Source organism: Heliangelus exortis, chromosome Z (genome assembly GCF_036169615.1).
Source record: "Heliangelus exortis chromosome Z, bHelExo1.hap1, whole genome shotgun sequence".
Classification (NCBI taxonomy): Eukaryota; Metazoa; Chordata; class Aves; order Apodiformes; family Trochilidae; genus Heliangelus; species Heliangelus exortis.
The window spans coordinates 73,495,619-73,520,814 of record NC_092454.1 but is presented as its reverse complement, the minus strand read 5'-3'; the positions used below and the strand labels follow the sequence as shown (position 1 = coordinate 73,520,814).

The following is a 25,196-nucleotide window of genomic DNA, read 5'->3' as shown; positions in this document are numbered from 1 at the left end:
TGCTGGGGAACTGGATGAGCCCTGAGCAGGTCAGGGTGCAGGATGTGAGACTCTGCTGCCCGCCCTCCCCTCCTGCCCAGATGTAAATACTGCACCCAGCAGCTGCATCTCACATCCACAGTCTCCTCATCTGGGGAACTGAAACCAGCACAGCAGGAGACCCTCACTCCAAGGGGGGCTTCGTTTCCATTCTTACCAACCAAAACCTGCACTGCTGCCAGAATCTGGTGTGCTGGGAAGTGCCCATCCCTTGTCTCCCCAGCTGAACAGATCCTGGAGATCTTGAGGTCTTTGGAAAATGCATTGCCTTTAAGCACAGTTTTGGTCTGTTTCAAGACATTTGGGTCCCAGTTCTGTCCAGGAGGGTAAACTTGTGAGAGGGCCAGGGATGCAGGGTGCTGTCCAAAAAAACCCCATCTGATCTTTTAATGCTGAGTACCAGAACCACAGCTGGTACCAGTTCCACAGAGTGGGGTCAGGTGTGAGGTCTGCAGCTCTGTCCTCATCCGAGCTCTGACTGTGGCCTCTGATATATTCATGTAGCAGAAGAATCATCTCCAAGGGCATCCTGCTGCTCTGTCTCCTCATGGAAACAAACATCTTCCCTTTCTGGTCCCACTGTCCTGACCATGCCCCACCATCCAGCAGAGAACTCCCACTTCATCACTGGGATGGGGGATGGCTTGAGGGGTGGGAGCTGCTGCACCAGCCTCGAGGGCTCTGCAGCCATGCCATGGGGCTAGTGGTGGCCATGTGAGTCCCCCTGGTCAGTCATGGCTTCCCAAGGCTCCTTAAACACAAAGTACATCCTATTGTAGCTCCCCTGGCCATGCAGGATTTTTGTTCTCCCATTTTTGAGGGCTGGAACTTGGGTCTCTGATGGCCATCCATGGTCTCCACTCCTCATAGCCAGGGCTGGGCAGGACCAGGGGTCTGGCTTTGAGAGTATTGCCTGGGTACCACCAGTCCAGGACATCTCTGGTGGGACACTGCTCCATCATGAAAGCCCTTTCCCCAACTCCTAGTAGGGGTTGGAGTCTCTTCCCACTCCAGACTGAACCCCTTGTTATCTTAAAGTTAAGTGGCTTTAACCACTTCTTTTCACTGTAGGTTTGGTTATCCCAGTTGGGGAGGACCCACTGGGTAAGGGAAGGTGTCAGTGTGGCATGGATGTGAAGGATCCCACAGATGTGTGTCACTGCCTGTCCATGCTCCAGGACATCAGCAGGAGGAATGTTTGCCTTGCAGGCAGGGGGTGGTGGAGGTCTGTAGAGAAATCATCCACCATCAGGGTCCCCGTAGCTCCTCTCTGCCCAGGGGAGCCTGGCAGGACCTGGTGGGTGTCCATAGCATCCTCTCCAGCCCTGCTTTGGGGCCTTCTGCACTGTGCAAGTGATGTGTGGGGGAATGAAACCTTTGGGGATTTGACCCACAAGGGAAACATTCAAAACAAAAAAGACTGTGAGGGGAAAAAGGCCAGGAGTTTACAGGGAGGAAAAAAAAATCAGCTGACAACAGGAACTTGAACTTGTGATGCTGAACTCTAAGTCTGGGCAGCGAGGAGAGGGGAGGGGGTGTGTGGTGGGACCACCAAGCCTGTGGGTAAGGGTCTGTCTGTACCCCCAGGCTGTGGGACAGTGCCCAGACTGAGCATGGGGGGATGTGGCCACCCACCCATTGCCAAGGGAAAGTGAGATGGAAAACACTGAAAACATCAGGAGGCAATCTCTCTGTGGTACAGGTGGTCAAGTGGAACAGGCAGAGCCTTCCAAGCCCATGAGGAGGTTGAGGAGAAGGAAACCCCCTCCAGAGTCCCAGGGAAGTGCTGGGGTTTAATAATTTCTAGGCTCACTTCAGGAGTGCTTACTCACTGGAGTTGCCTTTCCTCCTGGGGATAACCCAGGGACTGTAATGAGGGGAGAAGGTTTTGCAGGGTCAGCACATCCTGATTTGAATTTCTCCTGCCAATGCAGATTGTCCTTTGCCTTCAGGGATCCCTTCCCAGCCCTGCAGAACAGGGTGAGCTGCTTGTCCCCTCCGTTAGCTCCTCCTTACCACACAGATGCTGGAATCCTTCTTTTAGAGTCTGATCTGGACTTTGCTAATTACCCCACGGTGATGGCTTTGTCTGCACTTTATACTCTGCACTCTTTGTCTTGGTAGAGGTTTAAATTTGTTTTTATTCCACTGAAAACTTTCCTCCCCTGAGTCCTTGAATGTGATTTCCCACAGCACTGGGACTCTTCTTCCCTTTCACTCTTTACCTTTGCCTTTTGTGTACCCAGGGCATTCTGACTGTGCTGAAGTGGCAGCAGCCCCAACCATGTTGACAGTACTGGTGTCACCCATGGACACCCATGGGTGCTGCTGGTTGGACAGGAGCAGTGATGGTGTCATGCACTGGTGGTGGTGGTGTCACCCATGGATGGTGGTGGTTTGACATAAATAGTGACAGTGTCACCCATGGGTGGTGGTGGTTTGACATAAATAGTGACAGTGTCACCCATGGGTGGTGGTGGTTGGGCATAAATAGTGACAGTGTCACCCATGGGTGGTGGTGGTTTGTCACCAGCAGTGATGTGGTACCTGTGGATGGGGGTGAGCTGTGGTTCCCAGACCCAGCTCCATCCATGGGGCTCTTGGTACTGAGACAATCATCAAGACATTGGCACGTGGAGCTCAGCAGGCACAGGACTTCTCTTTGAGAGAGGAAAAAAAAGGAAAAAAGAGTATTTTGACATGAAGTTCTGGAGTAAAAAAGAGCAAACGTGGCTGAGCTCAGCTCTCAGGTACGACAGCATTGAGATGGTGCAGGAGTGCTCTGGGCTTCTGTACATTAAAATGAGTGAAAATGAAACAAAAAAATAATGAAATGAAACAAACTATGGTGTTCTGATGTTAGAGATCAATACATTCCCAGGAGACAGGGTGGTAATTCTGGGAGGGGAAGGACCAACCTCAGCCCAGCCAGGGTCTGGAGGCCACTGGTGATGTTCTGCTGGCCCAGGGGTGTTTTTTAGGTGCCCAGAGGTGGGTGCAGGGAAACCCCCAGCACATCTGCCCCTTCCCAGCTGTCTGCTGCACATGTCAAATGTCTTTGTCACTTTTCTCCTAATGCTGCTCCTGGGACCTCTGTTTTCAGATCTCTCCTCCAGCTCTGGGGTGAAGTTCTGCCACCTTCCACCAGCTTGGGCAGAGCAGGGGTTTTCCTGGAGCTATGATAATGAAAATCCCAGGGTTCCCACTCTCCTTACAGCCCTGCTGTAGCTCCAGCTGTTCCCATCAGGAGCTGTCGAGAGCTGGATGCTTCTCAGTGAATAACCTCTTCATATAGGTTTATCTGAAACCCATTCCAGGGCTAGGATGTCTTGTCAGATCATCCTGAGGGTGCTGGAACTGGGGCTGGGCAGCGTTCTGCTGTGGGAAAGCATTTTCCAAAGGAAAGGGAATTTTATGGAAAAGCAGGGTGTGGAAGTTAATGATGGGCACTTGCTGCAAACACTAATGTAAAATAAAAGAGAAAAGTCATGAGCAAGATGAATAATTCTGATTTTAAGGAGGAATTGTTAGCATCCAGAGGAGAGGAAGCTCTGAGGAGTGTCAGGTATTTCTGTGCTGGGCTTGGGGATGGTGTCAGCCTTCCCATCACCTCGTACCATGGGCACTTCATGGGATGGGGTCTGTGTCCCACCCCCCAGTCTGCTCCTCATCCCAGGGCAAGAGTGACCCAGGCTCTGCTGTGGGTACCAGTGGCTCATCTGCCTGGTGGCACAAAATCCAGATCTGGTGCTGGAACTGAAATCTGTGGTGGGTGCTGTTGGTGCAAGATCTGATTCCAGCCTGGCTGGGATTGTAAAGTCAGAGTTATTTTTCTGGATGGAATGACAAGTTGCTGAAATCCTGAGTGATGCTGGGAAATTACTTTTTCTGCCGAAGCTTTGGGAGGAGCTGGAGTTACAGCTCTTATTGCTGTTGTTGCCAGTCAGCAAGTTCCTGGGAAGCAGCTGTTGCAAAATCAAACGGAGTGCCCTGGATGATGTTGTCTCCCTTTCAGTTTCTGTCTGTTATGACCCTTCTCTCTTGTCTTTGCACTGAGGATTATTCACTGCTAGAGGTGGCTGCACAGTAGCGACCAAATCCTGCAATCCCTATCCCTGGAAGTGTTCCTTTTTTTGCGGACTTTTGCAGCTGGAACAAGAAGAGCTAAGCTGGGGAAATCAAGAGATGTGGTGTCCCTGCCTGCCTGACAGATGAAGTGTTCCACTGGTGCTTTGTTGGACTGCCACATGAAGATGATTTTCAGCTCCTGTTCAGCCAGGCTCCTTTTGTGCCTGTACCTCTGGGCAGCTGCCCCAGGAGCTCTGAGGTTTGTCTCTGCCACAACTGCTCTGCTGTCACGACAGAGGTGATCCCAGCACCCTTGCTGATAGCCCTGGAGCAACTGTGCCAAAGCTGTTCCTCAGAGGCAGCTTCAGAGCCATGGACTTTGCTCTCTCTCTCCTCTTCATAACCCCCAGCTCTGGAGGGCAGCCTGTACCTGGAGGTGCCTGCAGGACCCTGTCCTTGCTCTCTGTGTGTCCTCACTTTTGGGGCAGTCACCACCCATTCCCAAGACTGCAGGGTTGATGGGAAGAGCAGTCGAAGTGCCTGGACTTCCAAGAGCAGCCCAGCATCTTTTCTCTGGCTGATGCCTGGAGAAATCTTGAGTGTGGCTTTTTCCTGTTTTATCTCCTCTGAGAGTCTGTTGAGAGGTGTTTGTAGTTAAAGGGTACTTATGGTAATGGCCTCAAGGTTATTGCTCTAGCAGGAGGATGATTTTCCTTCACTGCTGCAGTTCCACCTTACAGGTGGATGTTGGACATGAAGGATCTGGAGCTGAGCTGCCTCCCTGGGCCCCACACAGGAGGGAATTCCAGGTAAAATCTCCTGTCAACCAGGCACTGATCTGACTTCTTTGCAGAATGGCAAAAGAGATGTCTGCAGTGGAGGTCAGGGTATTGGAAATCTGTCAGGGACTTAACACTGGCAAAACACGACAGCTTTCTGACCACATGGACACTTCATCTTCATAAAACTGCATCCCTGGAGTGCTGGGTGTGAAGCAGTGAAACGTCTGCTGCTGCCTGCATGGCTTTGGTCACAGGCTGGGTGAGAATCTGTGGCTGCTGCTTCTTCAGGAACTTCTGCTGTCCTCTCACTGTGGTCTCCAACATCTTACAAAGAAGCAAAGAGCTGGAGGAAAGGTGTCCTTTTAGGGCTGAACTCCAGGGATGCTGGACAGCAGAGCAGGCTGAGTAGGGATTCTGCTCCTGTGGGGATGGAGATGTCACTGTGGGAAGGGTGTTCTTCCAGGTACTCTACACAGGTCACCTCAACTTCCAGAGAAAAAAGTGAGGAAATCTGGAAAGCAAACTTGCAGTGAGGAGGCATCTGGGAGAACAGCTTTGGTTGAGTGGTGGATTTCTTGCATGGCAGAGCTTAGCTTTGGAGGTGGTGGCAGTAACTGGTCAGACACTGGGTTCTGCCTGATGGAGCTGGTGTGAGCAGGTTTGATGTTTGGGGTACATCTCCTGGCACAGCCCCACAGGAGAAGTTGTGAGGCACGTGGTGCACTGGTGTGCACACTGAAGGTGGCTGAAGCCTTTCAGGTGAAGGCACCAGAGCATCTTGTATTGAGCAAGCATGCTTCAGCCCTCCCCTCTAACTGAGCAATTGCTGCTGGACTTTGCCGTCCAGGTATTCCTTCTGGTTTGCCTCTCCTTGGGATAAAAATTTCCTGTAGATGTCTGTGCGTGTCAGGTCTCTGTGTCTGTCATCAGGAGCAGTTGTGGCAGGGCTGGCATTCCTTTCAGCTTTTGGATTTTGAGCTGGAGGCTTTTAAAAGCTGAGATTCTCCCAGCATGTTGCTCACTTCCCTGTGGTCTGATGTGAGGCTCAGGACACGTCCCTGTGACCAGGCAGCTGCTGCAGCATCCCCTGTGCTACCTGCAGTGATGCTGTGGGTCTGGAGGAGCCTCGCAGACTGGGGTGGGCTTGTTCCTGCTCCCTCAGCAAGGGGAAGCCCCCAGACCATCCATCCATCCATCCATCCATCCATCCATCCATCCATCCATCCATCCACCCACCCACCCACCCACCCAGCTCACAGCAGTTCTTGTGCAGTGGCTGGAGATGGCTTTGCAGCCCTGCCCTGCCAGCGGGGCTCCCCTGCACTCCTTCCCCTCCTCCCACAGCCCATTTTACACCTGAGTGGGTTGTTTTTGGTGGTACAGTTCCTACCTGTCCCAGGTGGGACGTTTCTGCCTCGTGTTACAGCTCACATAGCCAGGTGGGGCTGCTGGTTTCATGCTGCGCAGCGCATGATGCCCATGTAAACATTGCTGTCAGCAGTGGCAATTCCATCTCTATTGTCCCAACAAGATTTCATGCTTGACAGTGCCTGACTTTTTTTTTCTTCTTCTTTTTTTTTTTTTTTTTTCTTTTCTTTTTTTTTTTCCCCTTGTAAGTCGACTAATAGGAAGTAGTCCTGTGGTGGGTTTTTCTTTCTCTGCATCCTCGGGCTCCCAGTTGCTTCCTCGAGAGTTCTCTGCCTGTTCTCACCCAGGTTTGCCCCCATGGTGGAGAATGGCTGGAAGAGTGAGGTTTGGTGGCACAGCAGAGCCTGTCTGCTCCTGCCTAGCCCTGGTCAGAGGGATGAAGAATGGTCCCCATCCATCATGGCCATGGCTGGGTGGCTAAGGCCTGGCGTGGGTGGCCTGGGATGGGATTCCTTGAATCCAAGGAATTTTTTTTTTGTAACTGTCTAGATGTGTAGCTTTGGGTTTTCAATTTGAAACCCACTCCTGCTCCCATGTGCTGCTTCTTTCAGAGCTGTTTCATGCCTGGTGGTTTGACCACCACAGCACCTTGGTGGGTCAATTTGCTTTGAAGAGGGAGGTCTGAGTCTGGGGATGCTGAGAAATCTGTCCGTGGTTCCCCAGGAAGTTAGTGTCTGGTGTGTGAAACCAGACTAAACCTCTGGGACCTCTTGGCCCCTCTTCTTTGGGCAGGTCATCCTTCCACAGCCTTGTCCCCCCCAGGGTGAGTTCCCAAGATACAGTCCCTCCTGGGATGCTGTGAAGGGCCCATCAAGTCAGTGTCTTGGCTTCAGTGTGTGAAACTGTGAGCTCCAGCATGGCCTCACACCACCAGCCACCTTGGGGACAAAAAACAGGCAGAAAAAATTGTCTCTGTGCTGTCCCATGGCTCTCCTTGCCTCTGGTATTTACAAAAAGATAAGAAGTAAATGGTGCTGCCTGAGTTTGGTTGCTGGTGCCTGGGCTGAGTTGGTAAGTTGGTCACATTGAACCCCTTACCACAGAATTGATTCTGGATCCTTTGCTGAGAAACCTGCCCAGTGGTGCCTCCCTGACCATCCCATTGCCTCCATCAACCTCTGGATGGGCCCATCAGAAGTCACCAGTGATGGGGTCACAGCTCTCCCCTGGAACCCTCGGAGGGTTTTGTTCTTTCATGAGCACCTTGACATAGAATCATAGAACTAGAACCACGTAATTCTCAGGGTTGGAAGGGACCTTTACCCCCCTGCCATGGGCAGGGACACCTCCCACAGATCAGGTTGCTCAGAGCCCCATCCAACCTGGCCTTAAAAACTTCCAGGGATGGATGGAGCTCCCACCACCTCCCTGGGCAACCTGTGCCAGGGTCTCACCACCCTCATGGGGAAGAACTTCTTCCTAACTTCCACTCTAAATCTCTCCTCCTCTAGTTTGAATCCATTCCCCCATGTTCTATCACTTCCTGACGTCCTAAAAAGTCCCTCCCCAGTTTTCCTGTAGCCCCCTTCAGATACTGAAGGGCCTCAGTAAGGTCTCCTCGGAGCTTTCTCCTCTCCAGACTGAATAACCCTCACTCTCTCAGTCTGTCTTCACAGGAGAGGTGCTCCAGCCCTCTTATCATCCTTGTTGGCCCTTCTCTGGACATGCTCCAGCACCTCCATGTCCTTCCTGTAACAGGGGTTCCAGAACTGGACACAGTACTGCAGGTGGGGTCTCACCAGAGCAGAGTAGAGAGGGAGAATCCCAGAATCCCAGGATGTTTAGGTTGGAAGAGACCTCCAAGCTCATCCAGTCCATCCTGTGGCCAGCCATGTCCTTAAGGACACTGAATCACTTCCCTACTGGCCCTGCTGCTGGAAGCATCTGTGTGTAGGGGCAGGTGGGTGCCTGCAGGAGCTGTGTCTGGGGATGGCTCTAGGGGTGCTCCTCAGAGCTCCTTCTCTTCCCAAAAACATGGGCCTGGGTTTTTAAGCCAGGCTTAGCTAAAGCCACACATCTTCTGCTCAAAGCCCTGCTCTGGAGGTGGCTGCCAGCACTCTGACAATCACCATAATAATGGTAATAACAACAACAACAATAATAATAATAATCATAATCACCACCATAATCATAACAACAACAGCAGATAAATAATAGCAACAGCAACAAAACTACAATTAATAAATTATTATTATTGTTATTATCAAAACCAATAAATAATCATTATTAGACAGGGTGCTGGGCCATCTTGTCTAAACCGTGCTTTTGCTGAGGAAGGCTGGACCAGGTGATCCTTGAGGTGCCTCCAGCCTGGTGTTTAATTAACAATAATTCACCTGGTGGTGAATTAACAATAATTCTTCCACTGCCCTGGCAGTGGGCTGTCCCAAAGCAAGCACCCCTGCCTTTCCCTGAGGGGCAAGAGAATTTCTGGGTGCTCAGGAGGTGATGGGTGATGAGCAGGACTTTGCATGCAGAAGATCTGTTACTGGATCCAGAGGGGAAACTGAGGCAGCAGGGGCTGGAGAGGCCTTGCTGCAGGATGCCAGCAGCCCTGGTGAGGGTGGCACCTGGTGGCACTGTCCCCCTGTCCTCGGGGGACCCCTCTGGTCCTCGGGGGTCACAGCTGGCAGGAGGGACATGGCCACTGCTTGTGGTGCAGGATGTTTTGGGGTCGTGTTTGGGGGTCTCGTTGGGATGGGAGAGTGAGAACCAAAAGGCTCCCAGGAGGTGTGTGCTGTCAGCTGCCAGAACCCAGTCATAAATGTCAGTACCAGGTATGGTGAGGTGAGGTGGCAGAGGTCCCGGGGAGCCCTGATGGAATGCTGATAGTCACTTGAAACAAATTGCCCAGAGCTGTGATACCTCAGATCCCAATAACTGAGGGCAAATGGCCTTCCAGGGGGAGATATAGATTTTCCTTTGAGATATGGAAAGGGAAATAAATTAAATTATGTTGGAACACAGGGCTCTCTCTGTCTCTCTCTCCTTAAGAAAAAGAAGGGGAGAGAAAGGAGTAAGGAAGGGAAATGGGGGGAAAGAGGCAGAAAACAAGCTTCAGCAGGCATTTGCAATTTAATTGAAGCCGATCAGTAAATTGAGGTTATAGGATAAAAACACCCCCCTTGTGGGTTGCTGTCCCCCAGGGCTGCAGGAGGGAGCACAAATAAGCTCAGTGTGACATTGGTGGGGTCTGACTGTGTCCTGAGGGTGGGCAGTGAGGGGTGGGCTGGGGATGCTGCTCCAGCCTGCAGCTGGGGGTAGAGAGAGAGAGAGACCCTCACTGATGGAGAGAGAAAAGAGAGGGACCCTCAGACCCTCCCTGATGGGGAGAGAGGGACCCTCAGACCCTCACTGATGGGGAGAGAGGGACCCTCAGACCCTCCCTGATGGGGAGAGAGGGACCCTCAGACCCTCACTGATGGGGAGAGAGGGACCCTCAGACCCTCACTGATGGATGGATTTGCCACAGGACCTCTGAGAACAAGTGAGGGTGTGTGGGGAGGTGCAGGAGGCTGGTGCTGGAGGGGACAATGCCTGGTGGTGGTGGGATGATGGCTGCTGCTCAAGGGGGGGATTGGTTCTAGAGGGGGTGGTGGCCAGCACAGTGTGGGGATGATGGGTGGCACTGGAGGAGACAGTGGTGGAACTGGGTAGCTTCACACATTACAAGTTTTATTTGTTTTATTTTCATAAAAAAAAAAAAAAAAAAAAAAAAAAAAAAAGTCGCTTTCAAAGATTTGTCCCCAGAGCAGAATGGTGCAAAACCATCATTTTCCTGAGCCTTGCCTTGTTCCATCATGCTGGCACTGCCTGGGGCTTGGGGAGGTGCTTGTGGCTCTGCAGAGCCTTGGGAAGAGCCCTTGAGGAGAAAGTGTATACCCATGGGAGGAAGGAAAATCGTGCAGTGTGCATGGTGAGCATGCTTGCTTCCTTCCCAAAGGGAATAAAGTTAAGAGGAGAGGTGGAGAAGTAAAGTCATGAAAAATTATAATGAAAATATATATAATATAAGAGATAATAATACATAATATAACATATAACATATAACATATAATGTATAACATATAATATATAATATATAATATATAATATGTAATATATAATATATAATATATAATAATATAATATATATAATGAAAAATTATAATGAACACCTCCTAGGGGTTTGCTGAACCCTTAGTGTTGGCCTTGGCAGTGCTTGGGCAATGGTTGGACTTGGGTAATATCAAAGGTCTTTTCCAACCAGAAGGATCCTGTGATTCCATGTTTCTGTATTTTATTACTTTATATTTAAACACTAAACCAATTTTGAGCTGGAAAGCTAAAATAAATCTCAATTGACAGTTTCAGCATGGGCTCCCTTGACTCATTCAGGATTTTCCCCAGTAGGGCCTTTGTGTCATGCAGTTCTTCAGAAATGATCCCTGCTGGCCAAAAAAGATTTACTTTGAATCTACCCGTGTTTGCCTCTGGAAGACAAAACCTGAAGAATTTCCCTGTTGCTGCAGATTTTATTAATTCTCAGGCCACCTTTCCTGAGCTGTAGGAAGCACTGGTTTGCCAGCAGCCGGCAAAGGGAACAGGGAGGGAACAGTCAGATCAGTCTTCAAAAATTATCTGCTCAGCTCTGTCTGTCTCCGCTTCTCATTTTATTAATTAATTTATTTATTTCTTTATTAATTTTCATTTTTCCTGGTGGGGTTGTCCCATTAGATGGGAGAGGATTTCCTAAGTGGCCTTAGGAAGTGTGGCTCAGAGGGCAGAAGTGTTGGGGAAGTTCCCAGAGTGTTTGTCTCAGGTGAAGCTGCTCTCACCCTGCTTGAGAGATGGGAGGCAGAATCCCCATGATGCAGCCCCAGAAAAGTGACCTTCCCACCCTCCCTCTGAACTGAATCAGGTTTTGAAACAACAGAAATACATGAAATAAGAAATACATGAAATACAGAAATACATGCCCCAGGATTCTCCCCTGCTTGCTTCCTAAGGGCATCCATGTGATAAGCACAGTGTCAAGGGAGTTGTTCTGTAGATTGCTGAGCTTACTGCAGGATAAATAATTAATGTTTAGATGACACTAATTAATTGCAGTAATTAGCAAAAAGATACGCTGTTTTTCCTTAAAAGTAAAATCTTGGCTGATCAATTTAGTTCCATGTCTGGTGCACTGAAGGTTTAAGGCAGAGCCATAAAACACAAACACACAGAGGAAGGTGTTGGTTTTGTTGGCTCATTGATGGCCTTTTCCATAGGGTCACAGAACACCAGACTGGAGGGACCTCAAGGATCATCTGGTCCAGGTTTCCCTGGAAAAAACACATTCTAGACAAGACAGCCCAGCACCCAGCATTTGGATCCTAAAAACACCCAGTGTTGGTGAATCCACTGCTTCCCTGGGGAGATTATTCCCAGGGCTGATGGTTCTCAGGGTGCAAAACTCTCCTCTGGTATCCAGTGGGAATCTCCCCAGGATTCACTTGTGCCCCTCACCCCTCATCTGCTCTTTGTGACCCCCTGTGAAGACGCAGTCCCCATCTTCTTTGCAGCTGCTCCACAGCTACTGGACCATGGGGAGGAGGTCTTCTCTGAGCAGTCTTTTCCCCTTCTTCTCTTTCTCTGAACAAACCAAATTCTCTCAGCCTTTCCTCATTAGGCAGGATTCTCAGACCTTTGATGATCTCCTTGGCCCTTCTCTGGATCCTCTCCAGCCTGTCCACATCTTTTTTTTAGACCCAAAACTGAACTCAGTATTCCAGGCATGGCCTGACAATTCAGTACTTCCTTTGCTCTGTTTTTCTCTTAACTTTTTTTAGTTAAATTCTAGCCATTACTGTACAAAGAGCAATCTTAAATATATTTCCTCCTTCACTGTCCTTGTCCAAGCTGTCCTGAACAGATTAAGTCCTTTCTTAAGCATTTTTGAATGCAATTGTGGATTCTTTGTGATCAGATATGGACTTATCATAGAATCATAGAATCCTAGAATCCTAGGGGTTGGAAGGGACCTGGAAAGATCATCCAGTCCAACCCCCCCTGCCAGAGCAGGGCCCCCTAGAGTACATCCCCTAGGAACGTGTCCAGGTGGGTTTTGAATGTCTCCAGTGAAGGAGACTCCACAACCCCCCTGGGCAGCCTGTTCCAGGGCTCTGTCACCCTTACAGTAAAAAAATTTTTTCTGATATTCAACTTGAACCTCCTATGCTCCAATTTACACCCATTACCCCTTGTCCTATCACTGGTCACCACTGAGAAAAGCTTATGTATTGTTTTTATTAAAAAGACACTTCTATAGATGTGGAGGCAGGGTACACATGCCAGTTTTTATGTTCTCAAATTAGACCTTTGGCTCAGAAACTTTTCATTTGGAAGTCTCTGTACTGTGAGATAAAAATCTGAATTTACAGGGTGAAAGCATTTTCCCAAAATTTAAAAACCCTTCAGGTTTGACGTACAAAACTTGCTGCTGTAGTTGATACCACAGTGTAATGCTTGACTAAGTACCAAAATATATATATAATATATATTATATATATAGTATAGTCTACATATATAATAATAATACATGTATATATATAATACAGTCTCTCTATATATAGACTATATTGTAACCACAAATCTTTATGAAATAGTCAATTAAATTTTGCTCTTTTGCTGGCTGGTGTAACTGGAATTTCAAATTGAGTGCTTGAATTACTGGAGATTTGGATGAAACAACATCATGCAGATGTGCAGGCTTGAAACCACAGTTCAGACTCTGTAAGGTCAGGCTTTATTTAATTGGTAGACAAGAAAAGCCCACAGGCATTAACAGCTTTTTGTGAGCACCAGATGAGGATGGAAGGTGTGGACTGGATGGTGCAGAGCGTTGGTGGAGGGACCTGCACCCACCACTGGCTTTCCCTCTCCCTCCTTTGCACATCAGAAATCCACAGAAACACAGGATGGTCATGGTTGGAAAAGACCTCTAAGATCACCATGTCCAACAGTCAACATTCCTCCCCATAATGAAATAAATGAGATGTATTTATCTATATCTGTACTGTGATGCCCACGAGAGTGTCCCATCCTGAAGTGTCCCATCCTCACTGGTTTTAAGGGATGGTGACCCCACCACCTCCCTGGGCAGCCCATTCCCACACCTGACCACTCTCTCAGTAAAGAAATTCTTCCTTATATCTCTTCTAAACCTCCCTGGTGCAGCTTCAGGCCATTTCCTCTGGTCCTGTCAGTGTTCACTTGAGAGAAGAGCCCAGCACCCACCTCCCTGCAGCCTTTCAGAGCTGCAGAGAGCAGTGAGGTCTCCTCTCAGCCTCCTCCTCTCCCAGGCTGGAGGTGCCCCTGGCATGTTCTGCTGCTCAAAACTTTCATAATCTCCAGGTGGTGCTTTGTGAAGTGTTTGAGCACTTAGGTGAGAGTTGAGGACTCACCTGTGCTGTTTTAAGCTTGTGTGGACAGGTGAGGTTGTGCTGACCTTGGCAAAGGCATTCCTGGTTTTTGCCACCAGATATCTGTTCCTGGGTGTGGGCAGAGCCTGGAAACCTCCCTCAGGCTCCTGCAGCTGGTGCAGGATGTGCAGTGCTCTCTGTTCCCAGTGCACAAACTTCTGAAATCTGCTCCTGCATCTCCTGGATTTCTCTCCACCGGGATAAGGATTGTCCCAAAGTTACATCGAGTGCCCACTCCTATTTGCATTGCCCTGTTGAACTTCATTTCCCTCTCCAGCCACTCTGTCTTTGCCTGGCAGATTTTCATCTCCCAGCATTTTTTCAGAGCTGTAAATCCTCTCCCAGTTGGCTGTATCCAGAGGCCAGTTTGATATTTCCAAGGATCTTCAGAGCCCAGTTTCTCATCATCAGCCCATCACCCAAGCATACCTAAAATTATGTTTTGCAAGAAAAAAAATGAAAGGATGCATGATATCATGGTTTGTAATTAGGTATAAACTATGTTGAAATAGTTTCAATGAGCTTGTAGCAGCCCTTTGGAAACACACCTTGAGCTGGGAGTACATGAAATAAAGTGCACATCTCCCTAGCTTGCTGCTGCACATGGCTTAAAAAAAAGGATAAGGAAAAAAAATCAGTTTTTCTTTAAATTGTTATGGCTTTTTGTCACAGCATCCCAGATTGGTTTGGGCTTGAAGGGACCCTAAATCTCATCAAGATCCAACACCCCCTGCCATGGTCAGGGACCCCTCCCCCAGCCCAGGGGGCTCCAAGCCCCATCCAACCTTGGGCACTGCCAGGGATGGGGCAGCCACAGCTTCTGGGGGCACCCAGGGGCTCAGCACCCTCACCCCAAAGGATTTCTCCTCTCCATCTCCCCTCTTGCAGCTCCAAACCCTTCCCCCTCGGAGGCTCCCATCCCTCCAGGCCCTTGTCCCAAGTCCCTCCCCAGCTTTCCTGGAGCCCCTTCAGGCTCCAGAGGTGCTGGGCAGTGTCTGCACAGGGACAGATATTGGACCTGACACAGAACCCAGGTTTCCCCTTCTTGTCCAAGTGTGGGGCTGGAGGTGACAGGGGCAGAGCAGAGGGCAGGGGCTTGGGGGACTTGGGCTGCTGGTGTCCTCCCACCATCCCCATGGAGAAATCAGTAAAATACCCATAAAAACAGAATGCAAAGGTGGGAGTGTTCAGCAACAACCTTCCCCCCCTTGTTTTTCTGAGCTGTAGGCAGGACAATGTGATGCTGTCAGCTGGTGTCCGTGTCTCCAGGAGGAGCAGAGCTGGCCCAAGTGTATCTAACAGGTCAAGCCTTGAAATGAAGAAGCAATAAGCCACTGAAATGGTACTATCACTGAAACATGATTGATCAATTGAATTCTATCAGAGACAGTGGGCAGTGAGATTAACTCAGGCCTGATGGGTTCAATGAGTTAAAGCATGATGTTCATTTCAGCTTCATTTCACCAGTCTTTGCTTGTGAAATTGGTCAATCAATAGAGGTTGAAGATCATATATATATATATTGGTGACCATCTTATAGGGAATATAATCTAGCGCAGTCAGCTCCTGGCTCCGGCTGCCTTCAGTGGGTAATGGAGACAGAGCAGAGACTCCATCAGTGCCATCGAAATGGCCTGATATCTTCTCCAAATGAAAAGTATTTTTGGATCTCTGATGATTTATCTTTTTTTTCCCCTGTTTCTCACTTTGATATACGGTGAAGCCCATACCCATCTTTGTGAAATATAGTGATTTCTCCTGAAAATATTTGCGCGATGATCAGCTATATATACTTCAAAATATAAAGCTTCTTTTTAGTGGCACTGTCCTTTGGAAAAAATAAATAACAGTGCTTAGAAAACTCGGATAGTGTGCATGTAAAGATCTCTCACCCTCTGTGCAGTCCCAAAAGTGGCATCTCACTGGGAAGAGCGTGAGGCTGCTGGCTGCCAAACGCACACGATCCTGAAAAGGTGCCACAAAAATTCAGTTTGTGTTTAAAACAAAGCCTTCCAAATGGCAACTGAACAAAGTCTTTATCTTCTCTGGACTAATTTACAGGCATGCTACAAGGGAACAAATCACCTTTTTGCCTCCTGGTAATATTTCATTTGCTTCATAATGTTTTAAATGTGGTGAATAACATCCTTCCTAATTAGTCTGAATTTCCCTATAAGGTGGAGTAATTAGGTATGATACCAGGTAATGAAGTTGGACAGTGCAAATTAGAGACAGAAACCATGTCCTTTATGAATATGGGCTGTTCATGGTACTATCTGTTTTCTTCCTTTATTAACCCTGTAAAGCCACATTGTTCAAAAACAAAACAAAACAAAGCAAAACAAAACAATAACTGGAAAACCTGAAGCCAAAGGATTCTCTTTTTCTGTAGCATTGCATCAGGGTGATGTGCACAGAGGTGTGCACTTCATGGAACATCCTTATCACTGATAATAGTGGGAATATTATCCCAGCTGAATTTGTGGATGGCACCAATTTCTCAGCCACCAGCACTGGGCTGAGACCCTCAAGCAGAGCTGTGCCCATTGAGACCAGGGGAGGGTCTGTCCTGTGCCGTTCACAGTCACATTTTATAACTAAATTGTGCTGTTGTCCCTGTCTGAATGAAAAAAGGTAAGGTGGAGTTGATCTTACCCTTTTTTCCTAATACTATGGCTTTTAAACATTCTCTAGTGTTTTGTGAAGATAGGGCCCAAGGTCACTTGTTCTGCTTATTTTGGCCCATTATTCTTAGAAATGTATAAGCAAAAAGCTGTTTTAAATTGAGTGAGTTTCCTGGTGAGTATTGCTCAAAATCTATTTTAGGCATACTTAGCAATTCTAGACACTGTCCTGCTGTTTCAGTAAACACGTCACAGACACATATCCAACCATGAACCTATGCTAAAAAAAAAACCAACAAAAAACCAACCAAACAAAAGTGAGATCACAATTCACAGAGATCTTTAAATTGCTCTTGCCATTTGCTTATGCACCCAGAAGATAACTTGCCCTCAGTAAGTGCAGACACAGTGTTTGTGGATGAAATCCAGACAGTTCAGGCAGTGTTTGGCAGCAAGGCCATGCATGGTGCCTCTGCTTAGAGGCAGAGCTGCTCTGTGCCTGGCTCTTCCTGGGCTGCTGTGGTGTGTGGTGCAAAATGTTAACGTGAGATGTGAGCCCACCCTGTGCTCACAAGAGAGCTCAGATTTTGGTGTGAAACCATCTCCTGGGGAAGGTGCAGGTGGAGGTGTCAGATCGGAGTCAGCAGTGATGGATCTGCCCTGCACCTGGGCACTGCCCCATGGTGAGAGCAGAGCCAGGATGTGTCCCGGTCCAAATCCCCCACATCTGAGAGGAATGACCATTTTCCTGCTCTAGGGAGGGTGTCACATCCATGCTTTCCATTGGTATTTCTGGAAAGATGCTGTTGGGCTGGGAACCAGTTGTTTTTGCAGGGTGGGTAGGTACACACGAAGTGCTGCTGTCAACAAAACATAACCCTCCTAGGTGGAGGCATTGATTATATGAAAAATGTTTTTACCACTCCCTGGAGCCTATTTACAAGCCCAAGTGTTTCAAACCTGCCAACAGTATTTTAATTATCGAAGATACTCGAGTGTACTCAAACAATGCTTAATGCTAATGGTAATTATCTCACATTTATATAATGCTAACAGCCAAATGCAGCCTGAAGACCTTCAAGAACTTTTGGGTTCATAGTGATGGAGAGTTGGGTGCAGGTGGTTCCCCTCTCCTCTCCTCTCCTCTCCTCTCCCAACAGCACTGGATGCTCTTGAATCTTTTCACTCCCTATTTTCACACCCTTCAGGCTAAAACTGCACACAGCTTTCACTTTGATGCCAAATGGTGAATAACATTAGTTTAACCTGAAATGTAAAGCCAACATTTCCATGCTCTGAAGATGGGGTCTCCCTGGCCTTTTGCTACCATGCAGCTAGCAACCAGAATTTTAATTTTATAAGCCATGGTTGACTAAACCCAGCACTAGGTCTATTAGGTATTTGATTTAGAATGGTATAACAAAACAAAACAAAACAAACAAATAAAAAAATTCCACAAAAAAAGAGACTTAAAGATACACTGTTCTCTTATTTCCCTTTTTATTTTGTTCACTGCTCAGTACACATGCTTAGATTTTCCAATCAGGGAACAGGGTCAGGGTTTTGGTTCTTTTTTTTCCTGTGTGGAATAAACATGTCCTCACACCCCACAAAAACCAACATCATATACATGATTTTGCTTTACATCACTGAACTAAAATTCAGAAGGAAGCATCCAGCATTAGCTGCTGACATCAAACAGTTTGTTACAGAGAGCAGCATGAGGAAGTATTTCTCTGTGTCAGCTGCCCTGTTTGAGATCTATCTTAGAGCCACCTGGTTTTCTGGATACACTTTTGCTTCCTGCAAAATCCATCCCTGCTGAAGGATGACCTAAAATCAGCATTCCTTTGTGAGCAGCCCTGTCTGCCTCTCTGCCTGCCACCAAAAAACCTGGAGCAGACTGAGTGACGTTACCTCTGTTGGGCAGTGAGACTGCAGCACTCAGGAAACTTCTTGTTAAGGATGCATTGGAATCGAGCTCCTCAAAAGCTCCCTTGGCAGTGAGGTTCTATTTTTAAAATGTTTCCTCCCTCTGTCTTGTGTGGTGTTGCCATCTGGAGAGGAAATCTGATATTTACTGTTGTTTTTGGAGTTCCACCTTCTCGAGTCCTGGGAATACTGCAGACCTCAGCTTTCTGTGCAGGAAAGACACATTTCTGGCACTGACAGGTGAAGGAAAAGTAGAAAACCACTGTGAATCTGCAAAGAGCAAATTGAAACAAGCCCCTGAACTGCCCATCTAGACATTTTTCAAACTTGTGGACTTCTGTTAAAAGTGTCTGCCAGAGGAAAAAGGGAGAAGAATGTGCCTTGGAGCCCAGGCTTTCCTCATACCAAAAAGCTTAAGAAACAGCAACAGAAATTGCAGTGCCAGGGGAGTGCAAGTTGCCTGTAGCATCGGGTGTTGCATTTGTCCTCCTGTGTCCTCCTGTATCCAGACCATGGGCCAGACAGGTTCTTGGGTGTCGGTGTAAAAGTGGTGGCTGTAAAGATGTCACCATTATCCTCTGTCCTGCCTGTAATTAGTGTGTGACATCACTGATGGGAAATTGTGTTGAGGGCTGGTCAATGGGAGCCTGGTCAGAGCATCTCCTGGCAGCGTGTGTCTTGCTCATAGCCTCAGAGTCCTCGTGGTGTCCTCAGGCTGGTACCCACCTCTGTTCAAGAGATAAAATGGGACTCATGCTGGTCTCATCATTGCTATGCCTACTCACTCTCTGTCTTCTTTCTTTCTTGAAAGGCATTCAGGAATCTCCAGTACCAAATGGCCATTCTCTCCCAGGCAGAGATTTTCTCCGGAAGCAGATGCGAGGAGACCTCTTCACCCAGCAGCAGCTAGAAGTCTTGGACAGAGTCTTCGAGAGGCAACATTATTCTGACATCTTCACAACCACTGAGCCCATCAAGCCAGAGCAGGTACTACCAGCAAACATTCAGTGTCTTCCAGATGTGCTTTCTGTTGGCAGAGGTCTGCTTGGTGGACATCACCAAACACTTCCCAGAGTCTCTGAGAACTCTCTCCGCTTTCCCTGGCATGGCCAGCTGAATGCATGCTAGCCTTAAAGACTGAAAAAAAAAAAAAAAAAAAAAAGAAGGAAAACACTCATTGTGTAAACATTAGGAAGTGTTTGGGTATGAAATTACACCTGTTCTGAGCCAGTTAGATCAAATGAGTCCTTAAAGGGCGTCACAGCTTCTGGTGCTTTTGTTAGATCAAGAGCAGGCTGTGCAGGTAACAAGGAGAAGACTTGCAAAATTCAGTGCCTAATTTTGGTTCATAGTTAGTGTGATTGTGCACACAAATTAGATTTTTGTGTCCAGAAATGGCTTATTAGGCATGTAATTGGCCATTTGCTGAGAGAAACACCCAATTAGTATCTGAAGCTAAATTAGTTGCACCTCCAGATTAGCAGTGTGTTTGAGAAGGACTTGGCACTAATTTTGGGGAAGTTCAATTTTGCAGGTGCAATACAGAAGAATATGCAAAAAGAAAAAAAAAATTGATGACCTGTGTGTCTGTGTTCTTCCAGAGCATCAGCCTTTAATTTTGCTGCTGAGGGGAAGGTGGAAATGCATATGCTGCTGCTGTCACATCAGGAGGGGTGTAGCTTGCTTCTTAATGATGTGTCTGACCATTAATCTTCAGTTTCTGTAATATCAGACCTGCTTTTTAGCAGGCTGGATGGACTCTCAAACTGCAGACACTGATTTCCCTTGGAGGAATCTGAGTGGAAGGCCACTGGAGGTTGTCTCCTGGTGGTATATACCATTATGTCTCTCGTTGAGAAATATGCGTTGGTATAAATATTTTGATAAATTACTTAATGCTGGAAGTCATACTCTAGACTAGAAACATTTCTTGCCTTTAAGCTCCCATCTGTGATTTGCTATTTTGTTCTTGGAGCTGTTTGTTTTTCATCAGCTTCAGCTGGTTTTGGGGTCTCCTTGGGTTGTGTTGATGGAGGAACTCTGCAGATCTGAGCTCGATCTGGAAGAAAGATGGGGCAGATGCTGAGGTCAATTTCAGGTTTTGTTTTGTCGTGTTTTGTTTATTTTTTTTTTAAACAAACCAAACCAAACCAAACCAAACCAAACCTGGTTCGGCAGAGGTGGTGTCTCTGGAAGGTGAAATGGCCTCCACGTACCACTAGATGGTGGCTGTCCCATCTGAACAGGGATGATGCTGGAGAGGACCGGCACTGCTCCAGCTCTGGCAGTGAGCCTTTCCCTCCTGGTCACTTGGAAGCGGTGTGGTGTCAGCTCTGACCCCCGGGAAAGCTTTACATGCCAAAAAAAGTCATTACAAGGAGAGCAGTGATGGAAGAGGTCCGTTTATTCTGTGTTCTGAAACCTCTGAGTCATGCAGAGCTGTGGCTCTGGGGAGACAATCCAGCAGTGAGTGAATCCTTACCAGAGGTAAATTTTACTTGTTTGGTAGGAAGATCGGGAGAATTGGATGAGGATGCTGCTGGGGTGTTATGCTGACTGTCAAACACGGATGTTCTGCTGTTGGTGGAGCAGGGATATCCCTGGGTGACCAGAATTGGCTGTCAGGGCACTCTCTGCCTGTTCTGACAAGTCAAATAGAAGCTGAGAAATGTGCTGTTATGGTGTGCAGAGGATGTTTAGCAGAACTGCTCTGCCTGGGCATTTTTACAGCTTAATTACAAGTGGAGTTCTGGTTTTGTATAGGTTGGAACTTTGCTGTTTGCTTTTGGGAGGCTGGGCCATGGCTGAATGCCCCAGAGGTGGCTCTTTGGGGTTGGGTTTGCTGCATAACTTTGCCACCACTGCATGTGGTCTGTGTGACTTGTTCTGGTGTGAGCTCAGCCCTTACCAAAGCAGTCAGGTTTTACCTCTTTGGAAGGGTCCATCAAAGCTGTCCTGATGCTTCACTGGAGAAGCTGTCTGGACCCCTTAGTAAGGCCAAGTAAGTCAGTGACAGAGAAGATACTGAGAACATGGATGAGGTGGACTGAAAAAACAGAGTTAACCCTGGAGTTAGTGGTAGTAAATCAGGACCTGCCCCTCAATCTGGCTGTCCCACTTGATGCTGAACCCAGAACTGTGTTGTAAAGGCCAAGTCAGCAGGGGATGTCTGGGAGCCTGAGCTATTTCTGTAGAGGAAAATCAGGAAAAGGTTCTCCTCCCCATAGGGATAATGTGAGGAGAAGTCTAGTAGGAGCTGCTGACCCACTGCTTATCTGTTTTATTTGGAACTTGGTCCAGTAGCAGCCAGTAGAATATCACTCATTTTTCCTGGGCTCAGAACCATGTAGATGCCCCTGGGCTGTTCACCTGCTCTGGATATTTTGCTGGAGGAATTGCTGTTCTCTGGACGAGGATGTTCCTTTTCCTCCCTCTTCTGTTGCTCTCCTCCTCCTCCTGGCTGATGCACTGGGGACGGTCCCATGGCCATGGAGAATTGTGGTCTGGGGCATGGGGCATTTGCACCCCAGAGTCCTCCTGATGTGTTCTCTGGGCATCACCTTGGCTTGCCTGGTGAGAGGTGTCCCCTGAGCAGCAGATGTGCTGATGGGCTGTGACTGCTCACCACAGCTTCGAGTCCTTCCACCCCATTTCCTTTTCTTTTCCACCTTTAATGTTTCCCTCAGTGTACAGTGGAGGCTCAGGAGTTATTTCTCACCTTAAAGCATCCTCTGAGTTTTCTCACCTCCTGTGAGCTGTGCCTTCCACAGGGAGGCCCATGGGGAGTCCTTGGGGAGGGGCTCAGGCAATGCCAAGGGAAGAGGCAACTGCTGGGCTGCAACAGAAAAATAAAATACCAGCCAGTTCCTTCTCCAGAAGCAACGCCCTTGGTGTGCATGGGCTGAGGCAGGGGTCTTGTGGTGGGTTTGTGTAACAAATGTTGTGTGGGGCAGTGCCTGGGGGGGCAGGGGGGATCCTCCTCCTGGATGTGCCCCATCCTGTGCCCAGAGCTGTGGACTCTGCAGGAGATGTGTGGGACCTGCCCATGAGCTGTGCAAATAAACAAACAAACAAAAAAAATAGGCTTTAGGGAGACCTTAGAGCACCTTCCAGGTCCTGAAGGGGCTCCAGGAAAGCTGGGGAGGGACTTGGGACAAGGGCCTGGAGGGATGGGAGCCTCCGAGGGGGAAGGGTTTGGAGCTGCAAGAGGGGAGATGGAGAGGAGAAATCCTTTGGGGTGAGGGTGCTGAGCCCCTGGGTGCCCCCAGAAGCTGTGGCTGCCCCATCCCTGGCAGTGTTGAAGGTTGGATGGGGCTTGGAGCCCCCTGGGCTGGGGGAGGGGTCCCTGACCATGGCAGGGGGGTTGGGACTGGATGAGCTTTGGGGTCCTTTCCAACCCAAACCATTCTGTGGTCTGTGACTGTAGGTTGTGGATCAGTAACCAGGGTGTGAAGGCAGAACCCCAGGAGCATGCTGGCTGACATGGCCCCTGATAGAAGCTTTCTGTAAACATGGATCCACTGATAAAATTAATTCCCTTCCTTCATCTTTATGCCCTTTTGTACTAATATTTTTTTAAACAGCCTTTGATTGTTTTGCTCATGGAAAACTGTTTTGGAGTGTTTCTGGACACAGATTGTGGTGTTTGCTCCACCACCATTGCATTGTTCTGATGGGGTTCTACCAGCCCCCCAGCTCTTGCAAACCCCACAGCTTGAACATCACTCACTCTTCAGGTCCCAGAGAAGGAAAACTATCACAGCTCTGCCTCCTGGGTGGGCAGCAGCTTCTTCTCTCCAATCCCCGTGGTGTCCGCAGGCTCCCCCTGCTCTTGGCTCTGCCCTTGGGGATGGCTGCCCATGTTCCTTGCACAGTTGGCATTCAAAATGCAAAGCTGAGGACACAAGGAGTGGCTTTTTCCTTGTCCTGAGCTGGACACCGTCCTCCCAGCCAGCCCCTGTCACAGGCAAAGTTCCACCATTCATGGTCACTGCACCCACAATCCATATTTTGTACAGAGCTGAAGCTCACACCACATCCTTGTGATGCACAGAGCTGCTGCAGAGAGCAGGGCAGTTCACAGCAGCTCTCCCATTAGAAACATCCTGCTGGAGGAGCTGGAGGAGTTGGAGGAGCTGGAGGAGCTGTCTGTATGGAGCAAACTCCTCTGCACTGCAGAGAGTCCCATGAGGGACAATGGGGACCAATCCCAGCTCCTTGGGAAGCCACCCAGGTGGCCACTTAAAACATGGATGGAGACATCCCAGAGATGGGGTCTAGATGGCCTTGAGAGGTCCCCTCCAACCCAAATTATTCTGTGAAACCTTGGGAAGCAGATGTGAGCCAGGGGCAGATGTGAGGGGTTGGTGCAGGAAATCCCCATGGGAGCAGACAGGGGCCTGGGGCTTGCAGACTGACATCCTGCTGGTGGGATTAATGCCTCTACAGGGGAAAAACCTTGGGATGAAGGATACACGGCAGGGTGGGCTCGACAGGAGAGGCAGTGCATTCATTTCCTTGGAATAAAGAGGAGAATTACCAGTGCCAGATTCCTGTCTGCAGCAGAAATGGATTCTCTTGCATTTTCAGCTTCACACATGGGTCCAATCGAATACTCATTGAAGCCAAGAGGAATATTTCTATTGACTCCAATAGACTTTAGATCAGGGCCATAATGAGGCATAACATGATGTGACCAGATTCAGCACTCTGTAGGTCACGGGCTTGGAAGGGAACTGCCTGTCACTAATAGGAGGAAATTCCCAGGCCTTGGCTGATGCTTTCCTGGTGCTTTTAGCTAGAACTGCACTGAGCATCTGTTCTTTTCCAGATAATACTGGGAATATTCTGGGCTTAGGAACCAGGTAACCAACACATGATGTGCAGGGCAGATACCTCTGGATCTGGAGATAAGCACAGGGGAGTAGGATCTGGATAAGTAGTGAACCTCAAAAGGTTACTGATAAATTGGGGATGAATTGGGAATGTTCAGTTTGGAGAAGAGGAGGCTGAGAGGAGACCTCACTGCTCTCTGCAGCTCTGAAAGGCTGCAGGGAGGTGGGTGCTGGGCTCTTCTCTCAAGTGAACACTGACAGGACCAGAGGAAATGGCCTGAAGCTGCACCAGGGAGGTTTAGAAGAGATATAAGGAAGAATTTCTTTACTGAGAGAGTGGTCAGGTGTGGGAGTGGGCTGCCCAGGGAGGTGGTGGGGTCACCATCCCTGGAGGTGTTCAAACATCCATGTAGATGAGGTACCTCAGGACATGGCCTGGGGGTGGCACAGATACTGGTACTTGTATTTTATTCAGGGGGATGTTGACAGCTGGACTTGTTGTTCTTAGAAGTCTTCTCCAACTGTGGTGATTCTGTGATTCTGTAAGATGGAAAAAGTTGGTAAAATGGCACAAATTCAAACTACAGTTGCCTACTGGGCAGAGAGTTCTGATGAAGTTCTCTCAAGAACTGACCAAGAGAGGGGCATAAATCCTCTCAAAAGTTGCCATGTTTGACTTTCATGGGGTGGGGTATTGTGGTTTGTTTTCCAGTGAGTGGAGCTGTGCTGTGTGTTGTGCCCATGGGAATGCAGCCCCTGAGCATGGAGCTGCACAGCCCCCTGGCAGTGCTGGAGTAAAGGGTCCAACTCAGAAACCTGTCAGATGAAAAAAGAAAAAATATCAGGAAAACTCAGCTAAAGGCAGAGTGTGTGACTTGTTTTTCTGTTTGTGGGAATGATAGTTTTTTTTTCCCCAAGGGGCAGCACCTTTGGGTGGACAGTGACTGCTCAGGATCTTCTTAAAATACCCTCAGGCTTGCAATGAGAAGTTCATGAGCTTGTGTCTTCCCAAAACTTCATGTTGTCTGGTAACAGTGAAAATTA

The 25,196-nt window shown here is 48.4% G+C and overlaps 1 protein-coding gene across 2 annotated transcripts in view; it reads left to right on the top strand.

The window, feature by feature from the left end:
* Positions 1–25,196, top strand: part of PAX5 (paired box 5) — a 108,396-nt gene that overhangs the window by 18,708 nt on the left and 64,492 nt on the right. For both annotated transcript variants that reach the window (XM_071731808.1, XM_071731809.1), the window contains one exon: positions 19,130–19,305. In XM_071731808.1, coding sequence (XP_071587909.1) covers positions 19,130–19,305 — 176 coding nt within the window. The remainder of the gene's footprint in view (positions 1–19,129; positions 19,306–25,196) is intronic.